This window comes from Vigna umbellata, chromosome 10, assembly GCF_029865625.1.
Source record: "Vigna umbellata cultivar VRB3 chromosome 10, Vumbellata_1.0, whole genome shotgun sequence".
Taxonomy (NCBI): Eukaryota; Viridiplantae; Streptophyta; class Magnoliopsida; order Fabales; family Fabaceae; genus Vigna; species Vigna umbellata.
In genome coordinates, this window is record NC_142174.1 from 11,041,918 (window position 1) to 11,061,638 (window position 19,721).

The 19,721-nt window shown below is 32.5% G+C and overlaps 2 protein-coding genes across 4 annotated transcripts; one reads left to right on the top strand and one right to left on the bottom strand.

Annotated features, from left to right (window-relative positions):
• Positions 1 to 408: 408 nt before the first annotated feature.
• LOC124834579 (RING/U-box superfamily protein) lies at positions 409 to 8,577 on the top strand. 3 transcript variants are annotated; one of them, XM_047309294.2, is made up of 16 exons: positions 409 to 669; positions 1,136 to 1,208; positions 1,346 to 1,411; positions 1,872 to 1,937; positions 2,024 to 2,106; positions 2,347 to 2,398; positions 2,477 to 2,542; positions 2,925 to 2,992; positions 3,075 to 3,123; positions 3,216 to 3,300; positions 3,391 to 3,492; positions 3,606 to 3,657; positions 4,781 to 4,832; positions 5,484 to 5,600; positions 5,813 to 6,577; positions 7,606 to 8,577. In XM_047309294.2, exons 1-16 carry the CDS (start codon positions 509 to 511, stop codon positions 8,281 to 8,283), a joined length of 2,535 nt encoding a protein of 844 aa, XP_047165250.2. In that variant the 5' UTR covers positions 409 to 508; the 3' UTR covers positions 8,284 to 8,577. The 3 variants fall into 3 exon arrangements, with proteins under 3 accessions (XP_047165250.2, XP_087956021.1, XP_087956022.1); XM_088099895.1 differs by having other exon boundaries at positions 3,612 to 3,657; XM_088099896.1 differs by lacking the exons at positions 409 to 669; positions 1,136 to 1,208 and having other exon boundaries at positions 2,019 to 2,106.
• Positions 8,578 to 11,998: 3,421 nt separating this feature from the next.
• Positions 11,999 to 16,129, bottom strand: LOC124834580 (protein SGT1 homolog A-like). The gene is made up of 10 exons (XM_047309295.2): positions 15,901 to 16,129; positions 15,744 to 15,813; positions 15,497 to 15,621; positions 15,059 to 15,200; positions 14,517 to 14,613; positions 14,343 to 14,408; positions 13,304 to 13,439; positions 13,084 to 13,166; positions 12,455 to 12,559; positions 11,999 to 12,333 (listed from the first exon to the last, which is right to left on the bottom strand). Exons 1-10 carry the CDS (start codon positions 16,058 to 16,060, stop codon positions 12,226 to 12,228), a joined length of 1,092 nt encoding a protein of 363 aa, XP_047165251.1. The 5' UTR covers positions 16,061 to 16,129; the 3' UTR covers positions 11,999 to 12,225.
• Between the last annotated feature and the right edge of the window lie 3,592 nt (positions 16,130 to 19,721).

Sequence of the window (19,721 nt, forward strand, 5' to 3'; positions counted from 1 at the left end):
TTTTAAGATATTGTATGCTTTTGGCAAAATCCTTACAAATTTTTTTTAGTACCACTCCAAAATGTCAGTTATCAATGAAAATATCTATGTATATATAAACTCATGTTTAAAACTTTGTTTGTAACGCAATAATAAGAGGTAAAGACACGAATTCCATTATTCTCTTAGAAAAAGTTATTATATTAAGTTTTAATTTTCTTAAAATCTGTAATTTTATGATATTATCTATAAAAGTCACATTTTAATTAATATTTTATCCTGGCAAGCCCGAAATGAAAATCCAGTTACAGCTAAGGCACGTACCACACCTTGTTAATCAAGTTTGATTGGTTTGGGTAAAATCAACCCGACCCGAATTGTTCAGCCGAGCTGAGTCGGACCTCATACGTGTTAAGCTTTACAACCCATTTTTTTGGGAGGCAAAATTGAAACCCTCTGGTCGGTTGAAGGAAACTACGCCAGAGCAGATTCCGTGGTCATTGGCAGCTCCAAAAACTCCAAGGCGTAAATGAACGGGGCGGTGGGGTTGCCATTGCCGGCAAATTCGTCGCCATCAGTGATCAACATGTACAGAATACAAAAGGTTACGGAGCGCTTGGCTTGGCTTGCTCAACCTGGCAACCGAGGCGATCCTAAAGAATTTTATAACCACTGCCTCTCCCTCTCTCGGTAGTTCTATCTCCTTCTACCTTCTAATTATTTATTTTTCCCTTCGTCGGAAATGTTTCAGCTTACTTCTAGTGACAGATTCTAAATGTATTTGCTTGCGTTTTAGTTGAAGCACCTTAGTTGGATCAAATTCTGGTAGTGATAGGTCTTAAATTGTATTTTTCGAAATATTGCGTTTTACGAGTGGGTAGTGAAAATTTACACTGGAAATCATTAGTGTTCTTGTGGTGCACGTTGTTGTTATGGGCAGCAATGAAATTCGTTATCCTTAGCTTCTTAGCCATCACCTTTGAATTTGGAGATTTAGCTTTTAGCCTCAAGGAGACAATGGATATTTATTATCTGAATGACTAAATAAATAAACAGCTGAAAAAAATGTTGCGTTTGCATGGAATGACCATGTCGTGTTAACTTATTGTTTTAAATGCGCTGGCTTTTTACTTGGTTTAGTTTTTACATTTTACAGAGGCATTGATTATGCACTGGCCAATGGGGAAATTCCAAGCAATGCTCACGAGCTGCCTTTGCTGGTGAAGCAGGTGATTTTCATGACATTGTGTGGGTGTCTCTTGTGAACCTTTTTTTTCCAATGATCGAACCAGGAAAAAGTTTCATCAGTATTTTTAATTATGGTGTGTGTATGTTGGAAGCTTTTACTTTTTCCCTTTCCATGTAGATTTGTCAACTAAAGAATGATGAACTTTCGCAAGCTGCTATGATGGTGTTGATGATATCTGTAAAGGTAAGTTCATTTTTCCATGTTGTTGCTCATTGCCATCAATAACTTGTTGAATTTGCATTTTGTATGACCAATGAAAACCTTGGTTTGGATAATAGAGAAGAAGACCAATTAATGGATCTTGAGGTGCATAATTGGTGTTGACTACATGATAACTAAGTGAACGTTTTCAGGAATTGTTGCCAACTACATGATGTTCTTGCATTTTGACACAACAATTGTGTAGAAACTATCAAATCAGGAAGTTTATACTGATGTCTGAGTCTGAATGGTTTTCTAGTTCTTGAAGAATTTTGGAAGTTTTGTATCGCAAGTTGAAAAATCTGCATGAAAATGGGACATTGTATTTATACCAGTTATTTCTGTGCTTACCTATAGTATGTTTCTCAAAAGCATCCTGAAGTTATGCACCATGACATTTATGTAGTTTTGTATTTCCTACTGACACTTTCCACCATTGTAGGGTGCCTGTGAAATTGGATGGTTCCAAACGAAAGAATCACAAGAACTTCTTACTATTTTGGATGAGGTTTGCTTATATGTTTTGTTTTCGTCTTTTGCTATCTGGTGGATTCTAATTTTCATGTTTTTTATCATCATCTTTTTGTAGTATAGATCGGAAAAGTCTACAGCAGTATGGGGAGTATAAATGCCACACCTAGACAATGCAGTTCTGAAATATCAACTATAATGGAGAAGTAAGGTCCTATGAGCTATTTCTACATATCTTCACTGACACCCTTTCTTTTATTTTTCAAATAGACAAGAATATTTTTACTTTTGTGTATTTTTTGTATCTAACAAGTTACAGTTATCACCGTAGACAAGAATGTTAGCCAGGAAAAAATGAAAGGACCTATAAGAAATAATGCATCTGATTTTGTCACTTTATTTGATGTGAAATAGTAATATTTTTGGTTATGTGGATTTCCAAGCAGGTTCTATCCCCATGTTAAATTGGGTTCAATACTTGCATCAATTGAGATCCAGGTTCTTCCTCGGGAGTTGTCAATTCAGTTCTTATTTTGTATTGAGAACATATTTAAAATTGTTTTATCTGCAACGCAGCCTGGATATGGAGCTTCTCTGGTTGGTTTTCATATTACCAAGACTGAATTTGTTAAAGAGAAACTTGTAAGAATTGCTCGAGTTGACTTGTCTTGTTAAACATGGGCTATATAGTATTATATATTATCATAGTGCATTGCGCATTGTCTATATTTTCTAATTTTTAGTTATCAGAATTAACCTATTCATTCACATTAGGATTTTGGGAGTCATAAAGTAATATGAAAATTTCTTTCCCTCTCCTCATATCGAAGATGTTGCTTGCTTCATTTTTTGTGTAATGTTTAACATATTTTAGATTCTTTTGTATCTTCAATCACTGTCTATTTTCCTTACAGTAACAATAATAGATATCATTGTTGTTTTTTATTTGTAATTTGAATGCACCCAATATTATTATTGTTTTTTGGTTTATGTTCTAAGTTATATTACTCATTTCAACTTGCAGTTTTTATTGGTGGCACAGATAGATAACATTGAGATATCAGCATGCCTCATAAGTCCCCCGCAAGCGAAGTATGGTTGCTTTTAAACATATTAAACGTGTGGATGAATTCTACGCTGATGCTGACTGACCTTTTTATTGCATGTTGTGTAGTTTTCTCCTCAATGGAAAAGGAGTAGCCAATAGGACCTATGTTGAAATGGTCTGTTGCATATTAGCTCACATTTTTAAAATTTATTAAAGACTTTTTTGTACAGTTTGGCATAAACTTTTATCTGTCATTTTGTTGATCAGGATCCTGGACCACAAATGCCAACTGATGTGACTGCTATGCTTAAATTTGGGACAAATCTTCTTCAAGCTGTGGGCCAGTTCAATGGTAATCGTTTAAAACTTCTATTCTTCCCTGTCATCCTTGTAGTTTTCAATATCGGCATCTTTCTGAAATGTAAGCATTATCATTGTCAAGGTCGTTACATTGTACTCGTTGCCTATATGAGTTTTACACCCTTGCATGAAGATCCAGTTCTTCAAGATTATCTCCAGCCTGCTGTTACCTCTATTGATTTTGGTATGATTTGGATATTTATAATGACTGCACTCCAAGATAAAACCCTAAATCTTATTCTTATTTGTATTAATCCACCATTGACAATTCATTGTTATTCTTTTACGTGTAACAAGATTCAGATATTGTTGAGGGGGCTTCACAGATTTCGCTAAATTGTCCAATAAGGTATGTGTTCAAGCTACTGATCAGTGATAACTTTTTATTCCTCTGCTTTGTCCGTTGCTAGATTTCCCATCTTTAATATAGTATAATTGATGGCATTTTTTATTGGAGATCCATTTTAATCTCTCACTGTCTATTGATTTAGTGCATTAGAAATATGGCCCTTTACAGACCTTGAATTTGAAGAATTATGGAGTTAGTTATTTGTGGTCTTATCTATTGTGTGTTCAGAATTAATATGTTGATGGTCCAATACTGTTTTCATTAAATCTGGTTTTCATTTGCTATATTTTGCGTTTGAATTTTAGTCAAAACTATTTTATGAATTGAATGTGGAAAGTCAGAGGTAACAAGTCCTCTTTAATTGAGGTTTTCCACTATTAAATTATTATTTGTATTGTTTATTCCGTCAGTGCTATTTTTGCAATTTCACTTTAGTGGAACTCATGCCCTGTTTTCACCTTTGGTGGATTTTCCCCTTTTTTTCTTCCTTTTTCTGTTGAGCTGCAGTTAGATATGAATGAACACTGATTATGTGGATGTCCCAAAGCACTTAATTGAACATCTACAACATTAATAAATGTAAATTATTAAAAATATTTTTGTGTGAAAATTATCTTTTTATCTTGATTTCAATTTTTGTAATGATGTTTTCTATTAAATAATCATCATAATGAGTTTTATATTTCTATTTATTCAACCAGAACCCAGCAGTCTGTTTCTTGTTCCAAAACCTTATTGTATCACTTTCTAATTCTGATATTGTTCTTTTGTAACTAGTACACTACAATATTATTGAATGCTGGATAATTGGACATAAGTTTTGTTCACTACTGTTTAACAAAGTTATCATGATTTAACATTGTTTCTTGGTGTTGTCATTAGCTATAATTTTTTGAAGTTTTCTATTTGCAATGGTTTCTCTATCACTGTTCTGTTATATTTATTCTTAGGCTCAATGCCTTTTACTAGAATGCTTTTCCGGTCAGAAATTTTGCTTATGATTATTTGCTCTATTATATTTGAAGTACATTGGGTTTTTCACTATTTTTATGGTAATCCTTCTCTTTTCATGGTAATTTTTTTTATAGAAGTTGATGTGTTGTGTTTCAATGTGTACAAACAGCTTTACACGTATTAAGACTCCTGTCAAAGGGCGATCATGCAAACATTTCCAGGTGAGTCTTCCTGTACTAGCATCACTTAATGTGGAAAAAACTTAGGGTGGGTCCTAATGTGTTTCTTACGACAAATATTAAAACTGGCTTTAGAAGTGTACTATCACACGATAAAGCTAATTGTCACTGCTTGAATTTAGAGGATGACCAAAAATCACTGAGCTTCTCAGCTGATGCATTTTGTATTTATAAAATCTTTACAACAAAATATTAAAGAACTGTTTTAAGGCTTAACAATATTTTCCTCTCTATTATCTGATCCGTATACTAGTACTAAAATTTGCTTAAACCTATGTAGAATAATAACTTGTCATGATAAGTTAGAAGAGGAGTGCTAACAACACTTTTTTTTTAACACACTACGAGTGTACCTCTGACTAAAATTTATTGAAAATAGCCGATATGGTGGATCCCATTTCTAATTTAGTGACTGTTTCGATTTGAAAGTGAAGCCTACTAAAATTAGTGATTTCAAATAAATTTCAATAAATTATAGAGTGAGTGTATCCGACATTCCTCTAAAATGAAAAATTTATGATGTGGTTAATTGTTACGAGTCTTTTTGTGTACTGCGGTTTATGTATGTATTTATTTATTTCCCTTTGTGTCTTCCCTTCTTCCTAACATGTTTTTGTTCTGTTGTTACTGTAGTGTTTTGACTTTAACAACTTCATTAGTATCAATTCTAAAAGGCCATCCTGGCGCTGCCCTCATTGCAATCAGTATGTCTGTTATGCTGATATTCGACTTGACCGAAACATGGTTGAGGTTAGTTGATTTACTTCAATCCATCAATTTAGTTATCTATTGTTTATTGGCGCACCTTAAAATTGGGAGTGGAAATTTTAGTTTTGTTTTTAATCTGCAACCTCCACCGCACACTTTCAAATTTTAAGGGTACACCAAATTGACCCTAGGATTAATTGAAGGTTGTAAAGATTTGAAAAATAAACCTCTATTTTTTTTCTTTTTAACCAAAGATCCTGAAAAATGTTGGTGAGAGTATTACGGAAGTGATTGTCCTTGCTGATGGATCTTGGAAGGCAGTCTCGGAAAAAGATCATGATGTGGATAAGATGCAAAAGAAGGCTCCCAACCATGAAAAGGAACAAACTGAACCACAAGAATATACTTGCTCTCCTGCAACTGTTGACCTCACCGAAGATGATGATCATGTGGAGGCAATGGACTCTTCTGAAATTGTAGATAGAAAACCTCTCCTGGCATCTATTCAAAGTCACTTTGTCGCTCCAAATTCAACTTCCTTGGGTATGAACACTCCTGGTATTAATCGAAATGTTGCTGGTCAAATGGATGACTTTTTGTCTGGGGTTTATATTGCCTGTAGTAGGTCTGATACCCCAATGGTTGGTACCTTGGAGCTACCTGTTCTGCCCGACACTATTTCTCCAGCATTTAATCAGGAATCTGCAGGTCGTGACAATAACCCTGCAGTTAACTCTGGCATGCGTAATCAAATTTCAGGACCAAACAATTTGCCGATGCAGATGAATCATATGAATTCAGTTAACGAGTATGGTAGGTCGTCCTCGGTGCCAAGACATATTAATAGAACTCCAGTAGCTGTTCAGGCCCTCCCAGTCCAATCTCAGGCATCGGGAGATACTTTGAAAGCCATACTTAGTGATACTGAAAGACAGCAACGTTTTTCTCGATCCCCAATGAATCTGCCTCAGGTCTCAGGTGTGAATTCACCTGCATTTCGGCATCACAATGCAACACAGGTTGGTTTATTGACTGCATGTATACTATTTTGTACTAAATTATTACACGTTTTTAGGGGCTGCTTTTGAGGAAAACTTGACAACTGAAACACTAGGTCATAACAATGTGCTGATCTTAAATTGTAATTTTTTTGGGTATGGTAGTCAATTCCGGATAGGTAAGGTCAAGAACATGGGTCACAGGGTTAAAAATCATTCGATCATCAGTGCCTTCTAGTAACGTTCAATTCAAACCACCTTAATCATTTTTCTGTCTTCTTTTTCCATGATAGGTGTCAAACCAATATTTCCTCATATATAATTGTTCCATATTGGATCAGTTTTTGAGATTACATATCCATATTAGCGTGCTTGTTAACTCTAAGTTAAGTAATAAGACTCCCCTGTACCAACTACAAGGAAAATCAATTTGTGACGAGATTCTATTCTTACAAGTTACTAGAAGCTCTTCTCCATCTTAGGGCCTGTTTGGACAAGTTTGTAGTACTTTTAGGAACGAGAAAATAAAAAAGAAATGAATTTTCATAAGTTAGAATTAAAATGAACTTATGTACGAGCTAATTTGTAGATGTTCTTTTGTATAGTTTTTAATTTTTACTTAAACTAATTTTAGTGTTTCATTTTTTTTTCATTTTTCTTTTCCTCAGAAATGTTTGTAGAGAAACTTTTCTAAACAAACCTTTAAATAAGTGTACATACATAAACAAACCTCAGGAATAGCCTGTTAAATTTCTTATCCAAGAAAAAGATCAGTGGGAAATAAGAAAATTGGTTCAGGAAAGAATGATATTTATTTATCTTCTTAAAGAAATTATACAGCCGTCAGGGCAGCCTTAGGATATGTGAATGTCCTATTATACTTCATATTGAGTTGTTACTCTTCATTTCTCGTACAGTAAAAATCATTGATGCCTGAATTTAGTTTCTTTAACCATGAAGTTGAAATTCATTCATTAGAAGAAGCTTAATTTTGAGTTACTTGGAGTCCATGGCTCTTGTACTTATCTTTAACTTCTCATTGAAATCAGAGTCGGGTACCATTACAGAACCCGCCAACATCAACTCAATCGCAGAACCCATACAGACCTGGTTCGTTATCTGATTTTAGAAATTCACACCTGCAGCAATCTCTGAATATTCGGCCATCTCGACAGCATTCAAATTTCCGACCATCTACTACCCCATGGTCTCACATCCAGCAAAGTGTTCCACAATCTGGGAATTTACAGGCTGCAGGCATGGCTGCTCCACCGGCTGCCAGACAAGGTATTTCCAATGCTAGGAATGTTTCGCCAGCTGCTACCACTGCTCATGGCCAACAATCTAGGGGTTTGGCCGCTAATCAGCCTCCTAGATGGACACCACTAGTTCCGGTCCAAAATCAAAGCGGTGCTGCAGGCACACCTTTTGTAACTGACAGTTTCCAGGGAAGAGGAAACACAGCACATTCAGTCTCTAGGCCTGATGAATTATTCAGTACGCAACCAGAACAGAATTGGGCTCCCACTGGACGAATGCGTGGAAGTCTAGATTTAAGTCAGCCTTACGACGAATCTATTGCGCAGCGAATAATTACTCCAACACAAACCCAAGGTTCAAGACCACCACCTCCACAACCTCTCCGACGAGCCACTGGGTCGACCCAACAGGATGTGCTTATTGCTAACAATAGAAATGCAAATGCTCACAATCGTCCTTCCACTTGATGACACTTGTGCAACTCTCCACTTTCTCACAGCCTTCATCTCAGCACTGTCTGTCTGTATATAGACTTATCTAGTATAACAGATACAGAGAATTACATTCACAACTTATTCTCAGACATCCATGTTCAAGGTTTTATTTTGTTATATAGAATATTTTCTCACAACTTATTCTCGTACCATTCTTTTTTCGTTATTTCATACCCATCGAAAGTGGGGATTGATTGATGTTTATTCAGTAAATGTTAAAACTGTTGTAAAATTACTAAATATATGCGTAAGAGATTTTTAATTCAATATGTTTTGTTCTTATTTTAAGAATACTGTTTCTTAAGTGTTATGATTCAAGAAAAAAAAAAGTGGAGATCATCGTCTACCCAATTGGGTTTAGGCAAACTGGTGATACTTGATTGTATTTCTTGAAATCGGTCACAAAAGAAGGGAGCTCGCCTACAAAAGATTGGGTATGATTCATATATCATGCCACTGAAGAAAAGAATTAAGATGCACGTAAAATTTGAGAATGATTCATATATTGGATAGATTATTCCTTCCTCGATCTACACTATTGTATAATCTACACTATTTTATAAAAAAGGATTCGTCTTCGTGGTGTCAACATTTTTTTTAATTTTATCTTTCAAGTGTTTTTAAATTTAACCGTTTCTTTTTAAATTTAATCATTTTAAAATTAAATAATAATTTTTTTTTAAAATAGATAAAATTATAAAAATTATTTATATTAATTTTTATAAATTATGATGTCAAGAAGAATATTTGTAACATTCCAAAAATACAGTATCAAAACCATATAAGAGAGTCCTCACATATTAATAATATTACATATCAGTCTTACAAGCCGAATAGCCTTACAAAATAGCATAGGGTTAAAATTGTACAATGGCTAAAACTAATAGAACGAACGGTTTACAAAAGGTAAAATAATAACCGACCGAATGTCTCTAAGGTTCGGTCTTCACTTCAGATGCATCTTCCAATATTTCTTCCAGCAGATCTTCACCTTCTGCTCACATCCACACGAATGATCATTGCAACGGGACAACGGTAGGACGCACGACACAGACAAAAATGGTAAACAGGGTAAGCTTATATAATTTAATTTGTTCCATAACAACAGACAACATTCAATAAATAAACTAACGACAATCAAATCATCATTCATACATTCAAGGCATGCAAATAACGACCACTTGACTCTGACTATCCGGACTGTATGAATCCTGTGTAGCTACGACGTTCGTGCACCCGGGTGTTGTAGTAACTGGGATACTCTCAACAGCTGCCACCCAAGGTTGATCCGTTCCGTCCAAGTTAACCTTATGGACTAGGACCTCCTGCCATTCCCACACATGACTTACTCCTCTCTACATGAGAACGAGTAATCATGGAATATCAGGATGAACGCCCACTAAGCTTTGATCACATTCATACTTTATCAATCAATAACCACTTTTTGAGATATTTCTCCCTGGAATACTCGTTCATAATCAAACTATTTTATCCATATCATATTCTATCATCTTTCATTATTAAAACCTCAACTGAACCAAGTTGAATAAAGATCCCATAGTATATCGAATACCGAACATTAGTTTTTAACCCAGAACAAGACCGAACACTTCGAGTGAGACCGAGATGTCTCCAACTCAAAACATATCAAATCGAGAGAGTTACTCACGGGTTGTGAAAGGGATCGAATACAATGATACTTCCCAGAGAATAATAGAATTGAACGTTATTTACCAAGTGAGCTAATTTAATGAACTGACTCCCGAGAGTTTAAACCGAACACACTGAGCCTAGGCCGAGTACTAAGAATCTAGGCCGAAACCAGTTGAGACAGATACTGTAGGACATCAAATAATAGCACCTGACGGAATCATATGAAGAAACCAAACGCTAATAAACACTTAACTTATTAATGAGTTAATCATCAACGGAAACAAATGCTAGTTGAAAACCGAGCACTGTAGAGAGTGAACGCTATCGAGTTTGGACGAACGCTCTTATTGTAAAGATAGATTACGGAAACAAGAACGAGCGCCTGGTGTAAGACCGAACACTACTTAACTTATATAATAAGGGTGTGACAAATATAATAAGATACAATTTTAACTAGTTATCAAGGAAGAACGAATATACAAATACATATGTATATTTAAGTAATACAGAATACCATTTTAGGTTTATAACAAAATATCAAGGAACGACTACCCTTAATCGAACGATTATTTACAAATATTACAAAACGAAAACGCTCGTTCCTTAACTGGAATTCTTTCCAAATGAAAGAATCCAGTTCCAACCGAGTCCAATAGAATCCGAGAATTATAATTGAACTAGTGCTGACCTAATACCAACCACTTATTAAGGACGAACACTAATAAAAACGAACGCTTGGTCCAAGACCGAATACTCAAGGTTAACTGAATGGTCACTAACCTTCAGTGACAAACATCAATTTACACAGAGAACTACAGACTTAAGATTCTTTATATCAATTCATTCCTCAACATCTATCTTCATACATTCATACATCCATAACATAGTAAGTATCCATACTTCATATTTCATCCAGCAATCAAACAAACATGTCAGCATTCAAAAACGAGAATAAAAATCAAATTATATAAGCTTCCTTACCTCTAAGCGTGACCGAACGCTCACAGTTTGAACATAATAGCTCATAACCAATTTCTTAGAAGACTATGATCACAATTTACGAAACTAACCAAATGAAAGACCAGAAAGGCGTTCAGAAATGGGTTAAGGAACTCGTGTAACCGAAAACTGAGTTTGCATGTACAGAAAAACCACTCGGCTGAGAGAGATGAACTTACCAGTCCAGAATCCAAAACTGATCGGTTCAAACGAACGTCCTCGACGCCGGGAGTGTTCAGACAGTGTCTGAGTGGTGATCAGAAGAAGAAAAGATTAAGATTTCTTGGAGAGAAGTAGGAGTTTTTAGAGAGAATGAGGAGAAAATGAAAGTGACGAGCATTTTTGAAAACTTTGAATTTTGCTTATACAATCAAAACCGAACGTCCAATCTGCATCACACACCTGTCTTTTTTACTATATGATTTTCGGATTCCCTTCCTCGACACATTTAATAGGTCTGACAGTATTCGTTTTCTCTAATATTGATAAAAAAATACAATACAATTCATATCTAAAATAGTTTCAAATTGACTAAATTTGAATAAATTTATAAATAATAACTACTAGTACATTGACTGAATCACTTGAAAGGGAGAACCAAATATAATTAATTATTTTTCTTTATATTTATGACTTTTGTACTCTGTATTAAGTTATATTTATAAAATAAAAAGGCATCCTCAAACAGGTAGTTTCTTGATCTATCCAACTCATGCAGTACATTATCACCTTTTTTCCGGTTTATGAGATTCGATAACTGCCCAAATTCTAATGTTGTGTTGCATTCATATACGATTATTTTGATTCGATGTTCAGTTTGAATCATTTGAGGGAACCTAATGCAATCTTCCATTTTTACAGATTTGACTAGCAAAAAACTTACCTTTAGGTAAGGAAAACTGAGGAGACTCAGTTCCCACATGGCACAGGTTATATACAAAAGCTAAAGACTACGTTTTGCCTCCTACTTCTCTGAACCAAGGATGACGACTTTTATCTTATGACGAAGCTCGGACAAGATTACTGCTCATAATCATCCCACATTCAAACTTATTTTCCAATATTTAAATTCATAAGAAAATAAAAACTTGGAATCCGACATTATATGAACACATACCAAGAAAATTAAATCCACTCCTACAGCAAAAAGCAAATTAAGTTGTTCACACAGAAAAATAACGTCCCTTACACAAATAAAACAGCATTAACAATGATTACATTCCCACAAGCATCAGCTTTAAATATGGATATTTTAGTACCCAATTAATACTCCCATTTTTTCAGCTCCAAGCCATCTGGAGGACTGCCTTCCACCTTCTTTGATCCCACTTCTTTCCAATCAGTTGATAGCACTGTTCCATTTGACTCCACCTACAGAAAGAAAGCAGTTCAAAAAAAGGGAGTAAATGTTAATGATTTAAGATAAAACTAGCCGCAATCGGGGGAAATAAAACACGTCAATATCAAAGCATGCACAGAATGGATATCTTACGAAAGACTTGCTCATTGCTCTCCTCATGTCCTCATCTGCATTTTGGTAAATATCACGGAACAATTTATTCAAACCAGCATCACCATCAAGCTTTTCTTCTTTCTCCTGAAAGGCAGGCCACAATTTTGTCAATATCGTTGCAACAGTCTCGTATCTTACAAGATGAGGTACAGATTCTGTTTGATCTAGATTTGCAGCCTTCTAATTTTTTATTATTCGAATACGAAGTAGGTTTAATTCAGGTCTTCCAGCTAAACAAAAAATCTGAATTTGGTCATGTACAATTTAAAATCTGAAGTTTTCACATTAAACTCTAAACTCATCCATCAGCATGCCAATGATTTGGATTCTCATTGCTGGTAAGGAATTGAAACACACGATTCCAATGTCTTCAAGGTAATCCACATCAGTAAAACTACCATCAAATCAACTAAGATGGTGCCACAATTAGTCATTCTGTCAAACATAAAACTATATGTTGTCGATGTACAGCCAAACAATCACACAAAGAAAGCTAATTGCTTATCCTAAGTCATGGGCAACTAGTAAAAATTGAAATTGAAATTATATGGAGCCGCTAAAAATTAAGCCTAAATTATCCCGAAGGGAGAAAGGGATAGCTTCCAAACCTCTTTTTTCACTAGAGCTTCCAACTTATCCCAATCTTTTGTCTTTGCTTTTGATGATGGATATGAAGGCCTTTGAGATTGAACTGCATGCATTAACAGTGGGAGTAAGCTCACCATCAGGAAAGTAGTTGCCTCAAGTTACATTCTCAAGTATTCAATTAACAATTAGAAGGACACAAAGGTATCACAAAAGGATAAAATAAATAAATAGTCATCTCACCTATAGGCATGCTTATTTTAGTGGGTAGTGTATCCTTGCTATATTCCAGAGATGTCCAATTAATAGCTTCAGCTTTTGCAAGACGAATTTCAATTTTGGTTGACAATACCACAACTTTGCAGTTGTTGGGTATTATCTGATTTGCTCAAGCAAAAGGAAAAGGTACGGAATGAATAATGAACTTGAATATTTATTTGCTATTATTTGCCCAAGCAATACATGGCTTATTTTAAAATTAGAAAAACAAAATCAAGTAGCTGTCCCCTGATAAACAAACACAGATATTAAACTAGCACCAGCCCACATCCCCAAGACTTTCATCCTCAATTATAAAGTAATATTCAAATATACATAAAATAATTCAACAAAAGAAAGAAATAGAATGCCTTGCTAGTAAAAAACAGAAAAATATATGGAATAAAATCATTATTGAACCAAGTTTCATAATTGAGTATTTGCAACACTAGAAATGGCAGATGGCCAAAATTCAACCAAATAAACATGTCATTGTGGCATACGGCACCACCATATCGGGCTGCTGTACATAAATTGCCTATGGTGGAAGCCCGTGGGGTCAAAGAAGCCACATTATAGCTGTATGGTGACTGCTATAATGATTATTTAGCCATAGTTCGAAATAAAAAAAAATTCATAATTTCATCAGTGAATACATTTATGTACCAAGTTTATTTAGAATAATATTAATTTAAGAGATTAATTAATTTTAAAAAGGTTAAGGACTTCTACACCAATTCATTCCAAATGAATCCATTTAAATTCTATAATTGAAGTATTCCAAAACAAATCTAGAAAAAAACAAGAGGAATATTATCAGAGACCCCTCAGATCCCACCAAACAAAAAATAAATAGTCATCCTGAGTCTATTTAATGGTGAAATAAGAACAAAACCTCAAGGTAGATAAAACAGGATCTTTTTGTTATGGCACTGTCAGAAAATTGTATATATTTTATGTGATATCCAAAAAGATAGAAAATCATCAAGTATAGACAAGTAAACTATTAATATAAATCAGTTACCTTCCCAAACAATCGAGGTTGGAAACGATAGGCATCTTGGCCAGGAACATCAATAGTTACACTAAGCTGTAATGTTCAAGTACTTCAAGTTATCTGAAGAGTTATATATGAAACACATGAAGAAATAAAGCTGCGGTACAGGGGAAATACTAAGCACCCATTATATAAACCTACAATCTGTTCACCGAAGTCAACAACCAAATCTTTCGTTGATATTCCTTTTGCAAATATTGTCACAACCACTTCTTCTGGCTTTTGGTAGAATTCATGTCTGGTTAAGCATAATCAACACGTTATCCGTAAGTTGAGAAACAAATTTCAGCATAAAATGAAATATCCATAGATACAACAAGAGAGACACAATGCCAAAAGAACAAATTATTGGAAGTTTATAGAATTGTAGCATGACGTATTAACATTCCCCATACTTCCTAGACCCTAGTGCACGCTTGATAAGCACTTTTTTAGACAAAATAATCATTAAAGAAACACCATCCCAGGAGGCTTTTGATTAAATATTTTTTTATGATATACATACTAAGGTTAAATGAACCTAGTAATAATAAGATTAAAAAACCATAAAATACCATATAAAATGTTCTTGATTCTTATATCTGGTAGAATTAATACTCATGATGGTGGTTATAGTTTTTGTACAGAATTTAATAATGTAAATAATAACAGCATGGAGGATAGAAAAATAAAACAGCGAGAACCTGTATTTTGGTCTGTTTATTGTGACTTCCTTGATTTGGGATACCAAACTGTCTTCCTCAACTTCCTTAGTCACCCTGTCATTTGTATTGTTCAAGTGGGAACCATTTGACGATATGGTGCTGACAAAATCATTTGGTTCCTCTGATAAATGAAGAGATATAATACATCAAATGAAGAGAAGCACAATTTCTCAATCACAAAAAATGTTATATTAGTACCACTCACTCATTATACCATTATACAATACAATACAAATGTGAATTTCCCACATCACACTATCTACTATCTATAAATCTAATAAAAAGATCACACTCATTGGATAAAAAGGTTAATTACTACTAAAGTTAAACCAATTCATCCAATGTCAATAATCAGTCACTGTATATCGGCACACACAGTTCAAACCTAAAAAAAGGTTAAGTGTAATGTGTGGTCACCTGAAATAAAGCGGTCACATTCTTGAATCAACTTGGAGAATCTTAAATCGTCTGGCGCAAAAGCGGCACCGCTTTGAAGTGCCAACTTGGCAGTGTGATATTCTTCTAGCTTTATACAAGCAGTCCTGTAAAAACAAATACCAACAGCAACTAAGAAGCATAGAAACATAGATACGCTGATTCGATGTGAAAATTATGAGAACATTTGAATTTGCATCTAAATTACTGAAAGAGAAAAAGAGCAAACCCTTTACGAAGATAGGCCTTGGACAAGGAAGGGTTTAATAAAATGGCGTTGTTGGCATCGGAAATTGCTTCTGGCGGTGGAAACAAATACGTTTGAGTAAGAAAGAGAGCGAGAGAGTGAAATTAATGAAGGGAATAGAGAGAGTGAAGGTATGAACCAGTGAAAGCGTTGAGCTTAATATGGGCTTGTGCTCTGTCAGCGAAGAGATGAGCGTCCTTATGATCTAGTTTTATGGCTTCGGAGTAGAAATCGACGGCGAGAGCGAAGTCGTCGTCGAAGAATGCTTCCTTCGCTTTCCTCTCAAGTTCTTTCGCCATTTCGATTTGGAGTGAGCTCGTTGACGAGCGATTCCACAGTAATATTTATTTCTAAGTAGGGATTTTTCTTCTAGACCCTTCTTTTCATTCATTCCTTACTTTACTTCTCCCTCCCTCTATGGTATTTACTTTACTTCCACCCAAACCAAAAACAACCTTTTCAAATTCTCTTTTTTTTTTTTTCAATAAAAAAAAATATTAGTTATATAAAAAAATAAAAAAGATTTGTTCTTTTCTGTTCTGTTCTGTTGAATTTTGTTTACAGTTACTTTTTAACATTAAAATAATCATTTTTTATTTTAAATATGTACATCAAATAATGGATCTCTTCGTATATTATTATAAATATTAGGTTGTTTATTTTATATTGAAATTTATTTCACAGCCAAACATAAAAACTAAACCCACTTATTAAGTTCGATCTTAATTTAATATAACATTTAAATTGAATCAAAACAAAATCGTTATTTCACGTTTATATTATTTTTATAGTTTTGTTTATCATAACTATTAATAATTTATAATAAAGGATTAAATATATTTTTATTTTCTAAATTATAATGTTGTTTTGGAGTTTATTTATATTCAAAATTTTAATTATGTCAGGCATCTATATTTTGGAAACGAAGGGCATACTTTTTATTATCTGTGTTATTTTTTTTTTAAATGTGAGAAGGTTTTACTAACACCTGGGTTCTCAATTACATTTCCAAAAAAATGTTAAAATCAATTTATTATATACGATTTTAGTGTAATTTGCGTTAAAATCATTTACTATTTACACTAATTATATGAAAGAAAATCATGTGTGTATATATATATATATATTTCAATTTTATCCTTTAATAAATAATTATTTTTTACATTGAAATAATTACCTGCCTTATATTTACTTTTATAATTATATTTTTTTATTCTTTTATTATAAATAAAGTAAAGATACATATGTGTTTTCAGTTATGTTTACAAGCTTAATTTCATCGTAAATAAATAAATAAAAACGAAATGAAGCTAAATTGTGTTACAAAGTATAACTTATTGGTTAAATGAGGATGCTTCTAAATCATAATTAAAAGATTAACTCATCGATAAATAAAATAAATAAATCGCACCATTTTAATGTTTTTACCCTCAAATGATGATTTAAAAGAGTTTATTGCATTTTTAAGAGTTTATAGAATTTTAGTTAAATAAATTAAGCTAGCCCTAAATCCTAAAATAGATAAGGTAAAAAACATTTAATTTGAATTTGAATATTATTAAACCTGTTTAATTCCTTTACTTATTAAAAAATTAAATTGAATTAAAAAATACTTCAATGAGAGATTTGACTCATGTAAAGTCGAATTGACTTGTTAGAAAAGCTTTATTAAACACCTAATTCTTTGACATGTCCTTAAAAAAAATCCAAATAACATGTAGACAGAGAAATTATTTATTAATAAAAAAATTACAATTTCCCAATAACTATTAATTTTTCATTACAAATAGTATATAAAGGAATTGATTGTATAATATTTGTTTTGCAATGTACTATGTATCTAATTTTATATATTAAATGTCATTAATCAAAAAATGTTTATATGTAAAATGTTATTTTAAGTTAGTTTTGAATTACATAATATTTTAAAAATATTCAAAAATAATTATTCCTAACATGTTAAGAGGTGAAAGTCTAACTGAACCCATATAAATTAGACTTATTTCTCGTGAACATAGAATTTTCAATATAATACGTGATTGTTATATATATAATATTTAGTTGTAACGATAAAAATACGTTTTACATTTTTTAACTTTAGAAATAAAATTAAAGTCTGTAAAAACTAAAATTAAATTATATCACAACTATTCAAAATTATAATATAAAAAAGTAGAAAGATAGAAAATAAATTACAATTATTTAAGCTAGTTATATTTTTTTAATAGAAATACAATATTGAAATTAAATTAATAAGTTATGTATGTAATTTTCTTATTTATATAATAAATATATTGTTTAATTGAATTACATATCTAATCTAATATTTTAATTTTAATTATGTTTTCACTTTTACCTGAATCAAATTTTTTTTAGTGTTAAGTTACCTTTAATAAATGATGACGAAGACTAAAAGAATGATTAAAAAAATCCGAATTTTAAAATATCAATTTATTTTACAGGAGTAAAATTAATTGGTTTGCTTGAAAATTGGCTGATTACTAATGATGTTTCGGAACAACTATTTGTACGTTATTTAGTTTGTGTGTATTGTTCTCTGAGTAATATAGGGTGATATAATTTTATATTCATATCACCTAAACAATAAAGATAAAATGATTATAAAAGAGTAAATTTTATATATATATTTTTAAATAATAATAATAATAATGTTAAATGAATATAAAAAATTTATATGTGTCCAAATACTTTTTTCTCTCATTCTTTTCATCTTAACTAGCGAAGTAAAATCAATTATTTGAGATTATACATATATAAAAAAAGCTATAACAAAAATCCAGTTTCAAAATTTTAACTTTATGCAGAATTAAACAGAGCTATTATTTTGACTTTATTTCTTAATCAACGGCACAGCATAAAGTTAAGTATTTATCGTTGCGCGAGTGTATGCAAAGTTGCGACAAGACAGTGAATAGTTAATTAGTTAGTTAATCCCAATATAATTTGCATGTGGGTGTGATATTCTTGTTCTCTCCTTTTCTCAGTTAATTAATTTACTTTGAATGCGTTAACCCGTGCAGCAAGTGATCTGTCCCACCATAGCTGGAAAACAAAATCTATGTTCATGTATCGCCGAAATGTATAGTAAAGTATAACAACGATGAATTATGATGCCTATATAGTTTGTTAAAAGAATGTACCAAGTATGCATGTGATATGACGAACATGAATCATTCGGGAACAGGATCAGTTTGCACAGAAATAGTAATAGCCGAACACTGTCCTGTTGTCAATCAAGAACTTAAACCTCTCGGAATAAGTTGGTCCCACCGGATTAGAGTTTCGATGTTTCTGGTGTTTGCCTGTAATTTCGTATGAGAACACGGAATCATAATTAACCTAATATATATCCGATGTATCACGTTTTCTTCAAAAATTAGGTCATCCTCGTTGAAACATGAAATTCAAGTGCTGTGAATGTCAAAGTACTTTCACATGTGTTGGTTTCTTATTGATTAATGCATATGGCTTATATCCTCTCCTATGAATTGAATGATTAGAAAAGATGGAATATTTTCATTTGTCCTTATTTAATAAACAAATATTTATTTTACAGCGTTAAAATCATGTAGAAGTACACCACTTATGTGGAACGGATGAAATTTGAATTATAAAATTATGTATACCAAAAGAAAAATAGAGAAATTAAAATATAATTAAGATATTATTAATTATGATTTAAATATTTTAATTATAATTAATTGTAATTAAGATATAATTGATTAAGATTATATTTTTCCTGTTATAATTAAGATATAAATGATTATGATTTATGTTTTAATTACAATTGATTAATTAAGATATAATTGATTATGGTTGATTATATATTAATTTATCACTTGTATCCAAATAATTATAACAAATAAATAACACAAAGACTGCAATACGTACTCAAAAAATCTATTTAAGAAAGACAATTCAAATTTATTATTTTTTATT

Bases quoted from the DNA above. Each gene is read 5' to 3' on its own strand.
- LOC124834580 (XM_047309295.2), bottom strand. From the start codon at position 16,060: ATGGCGAAAGAACTTGAGAGGAAAGCGAAGGAAGCATTCTTCGACGAC. The intron at 14,409-14,516 runs GTAGGTTTATAT...TGAACATTACAG, and splicing joins TTGACTTCGGTGAACAGATT to CTTAGTGTAACTATTGATGT. The intron at 12,334-12,454 runs GTAAGATATCCA...TTCTTTCTGTAG, and splicing joins GAGCAATGAGCAAGTCTTTC to GTGGAGTCAAATGGAACAGT.
- LOC124834579 (XM_047309294.2), top strand. From the start codon at position 509: ATGAACGGGGCGGTGGGGTTGCCATTGCCGGCAAATTCGTCGCCATCA. The intron at 1,412-1,871 runs GTAAGTTCATTT...CCACCATTGTAG, and splicing joins TGTTGATGATATCTGTAAAG to GGTGCCTGTGAAATTGGATG. The intron at 3,658-4,780 runs GTATGTGTTCAA...GTGTACAAACAG, and splicing joins TCGCTAAATTGTCCAATAAG to CTTTACACGTATTAAGACTC.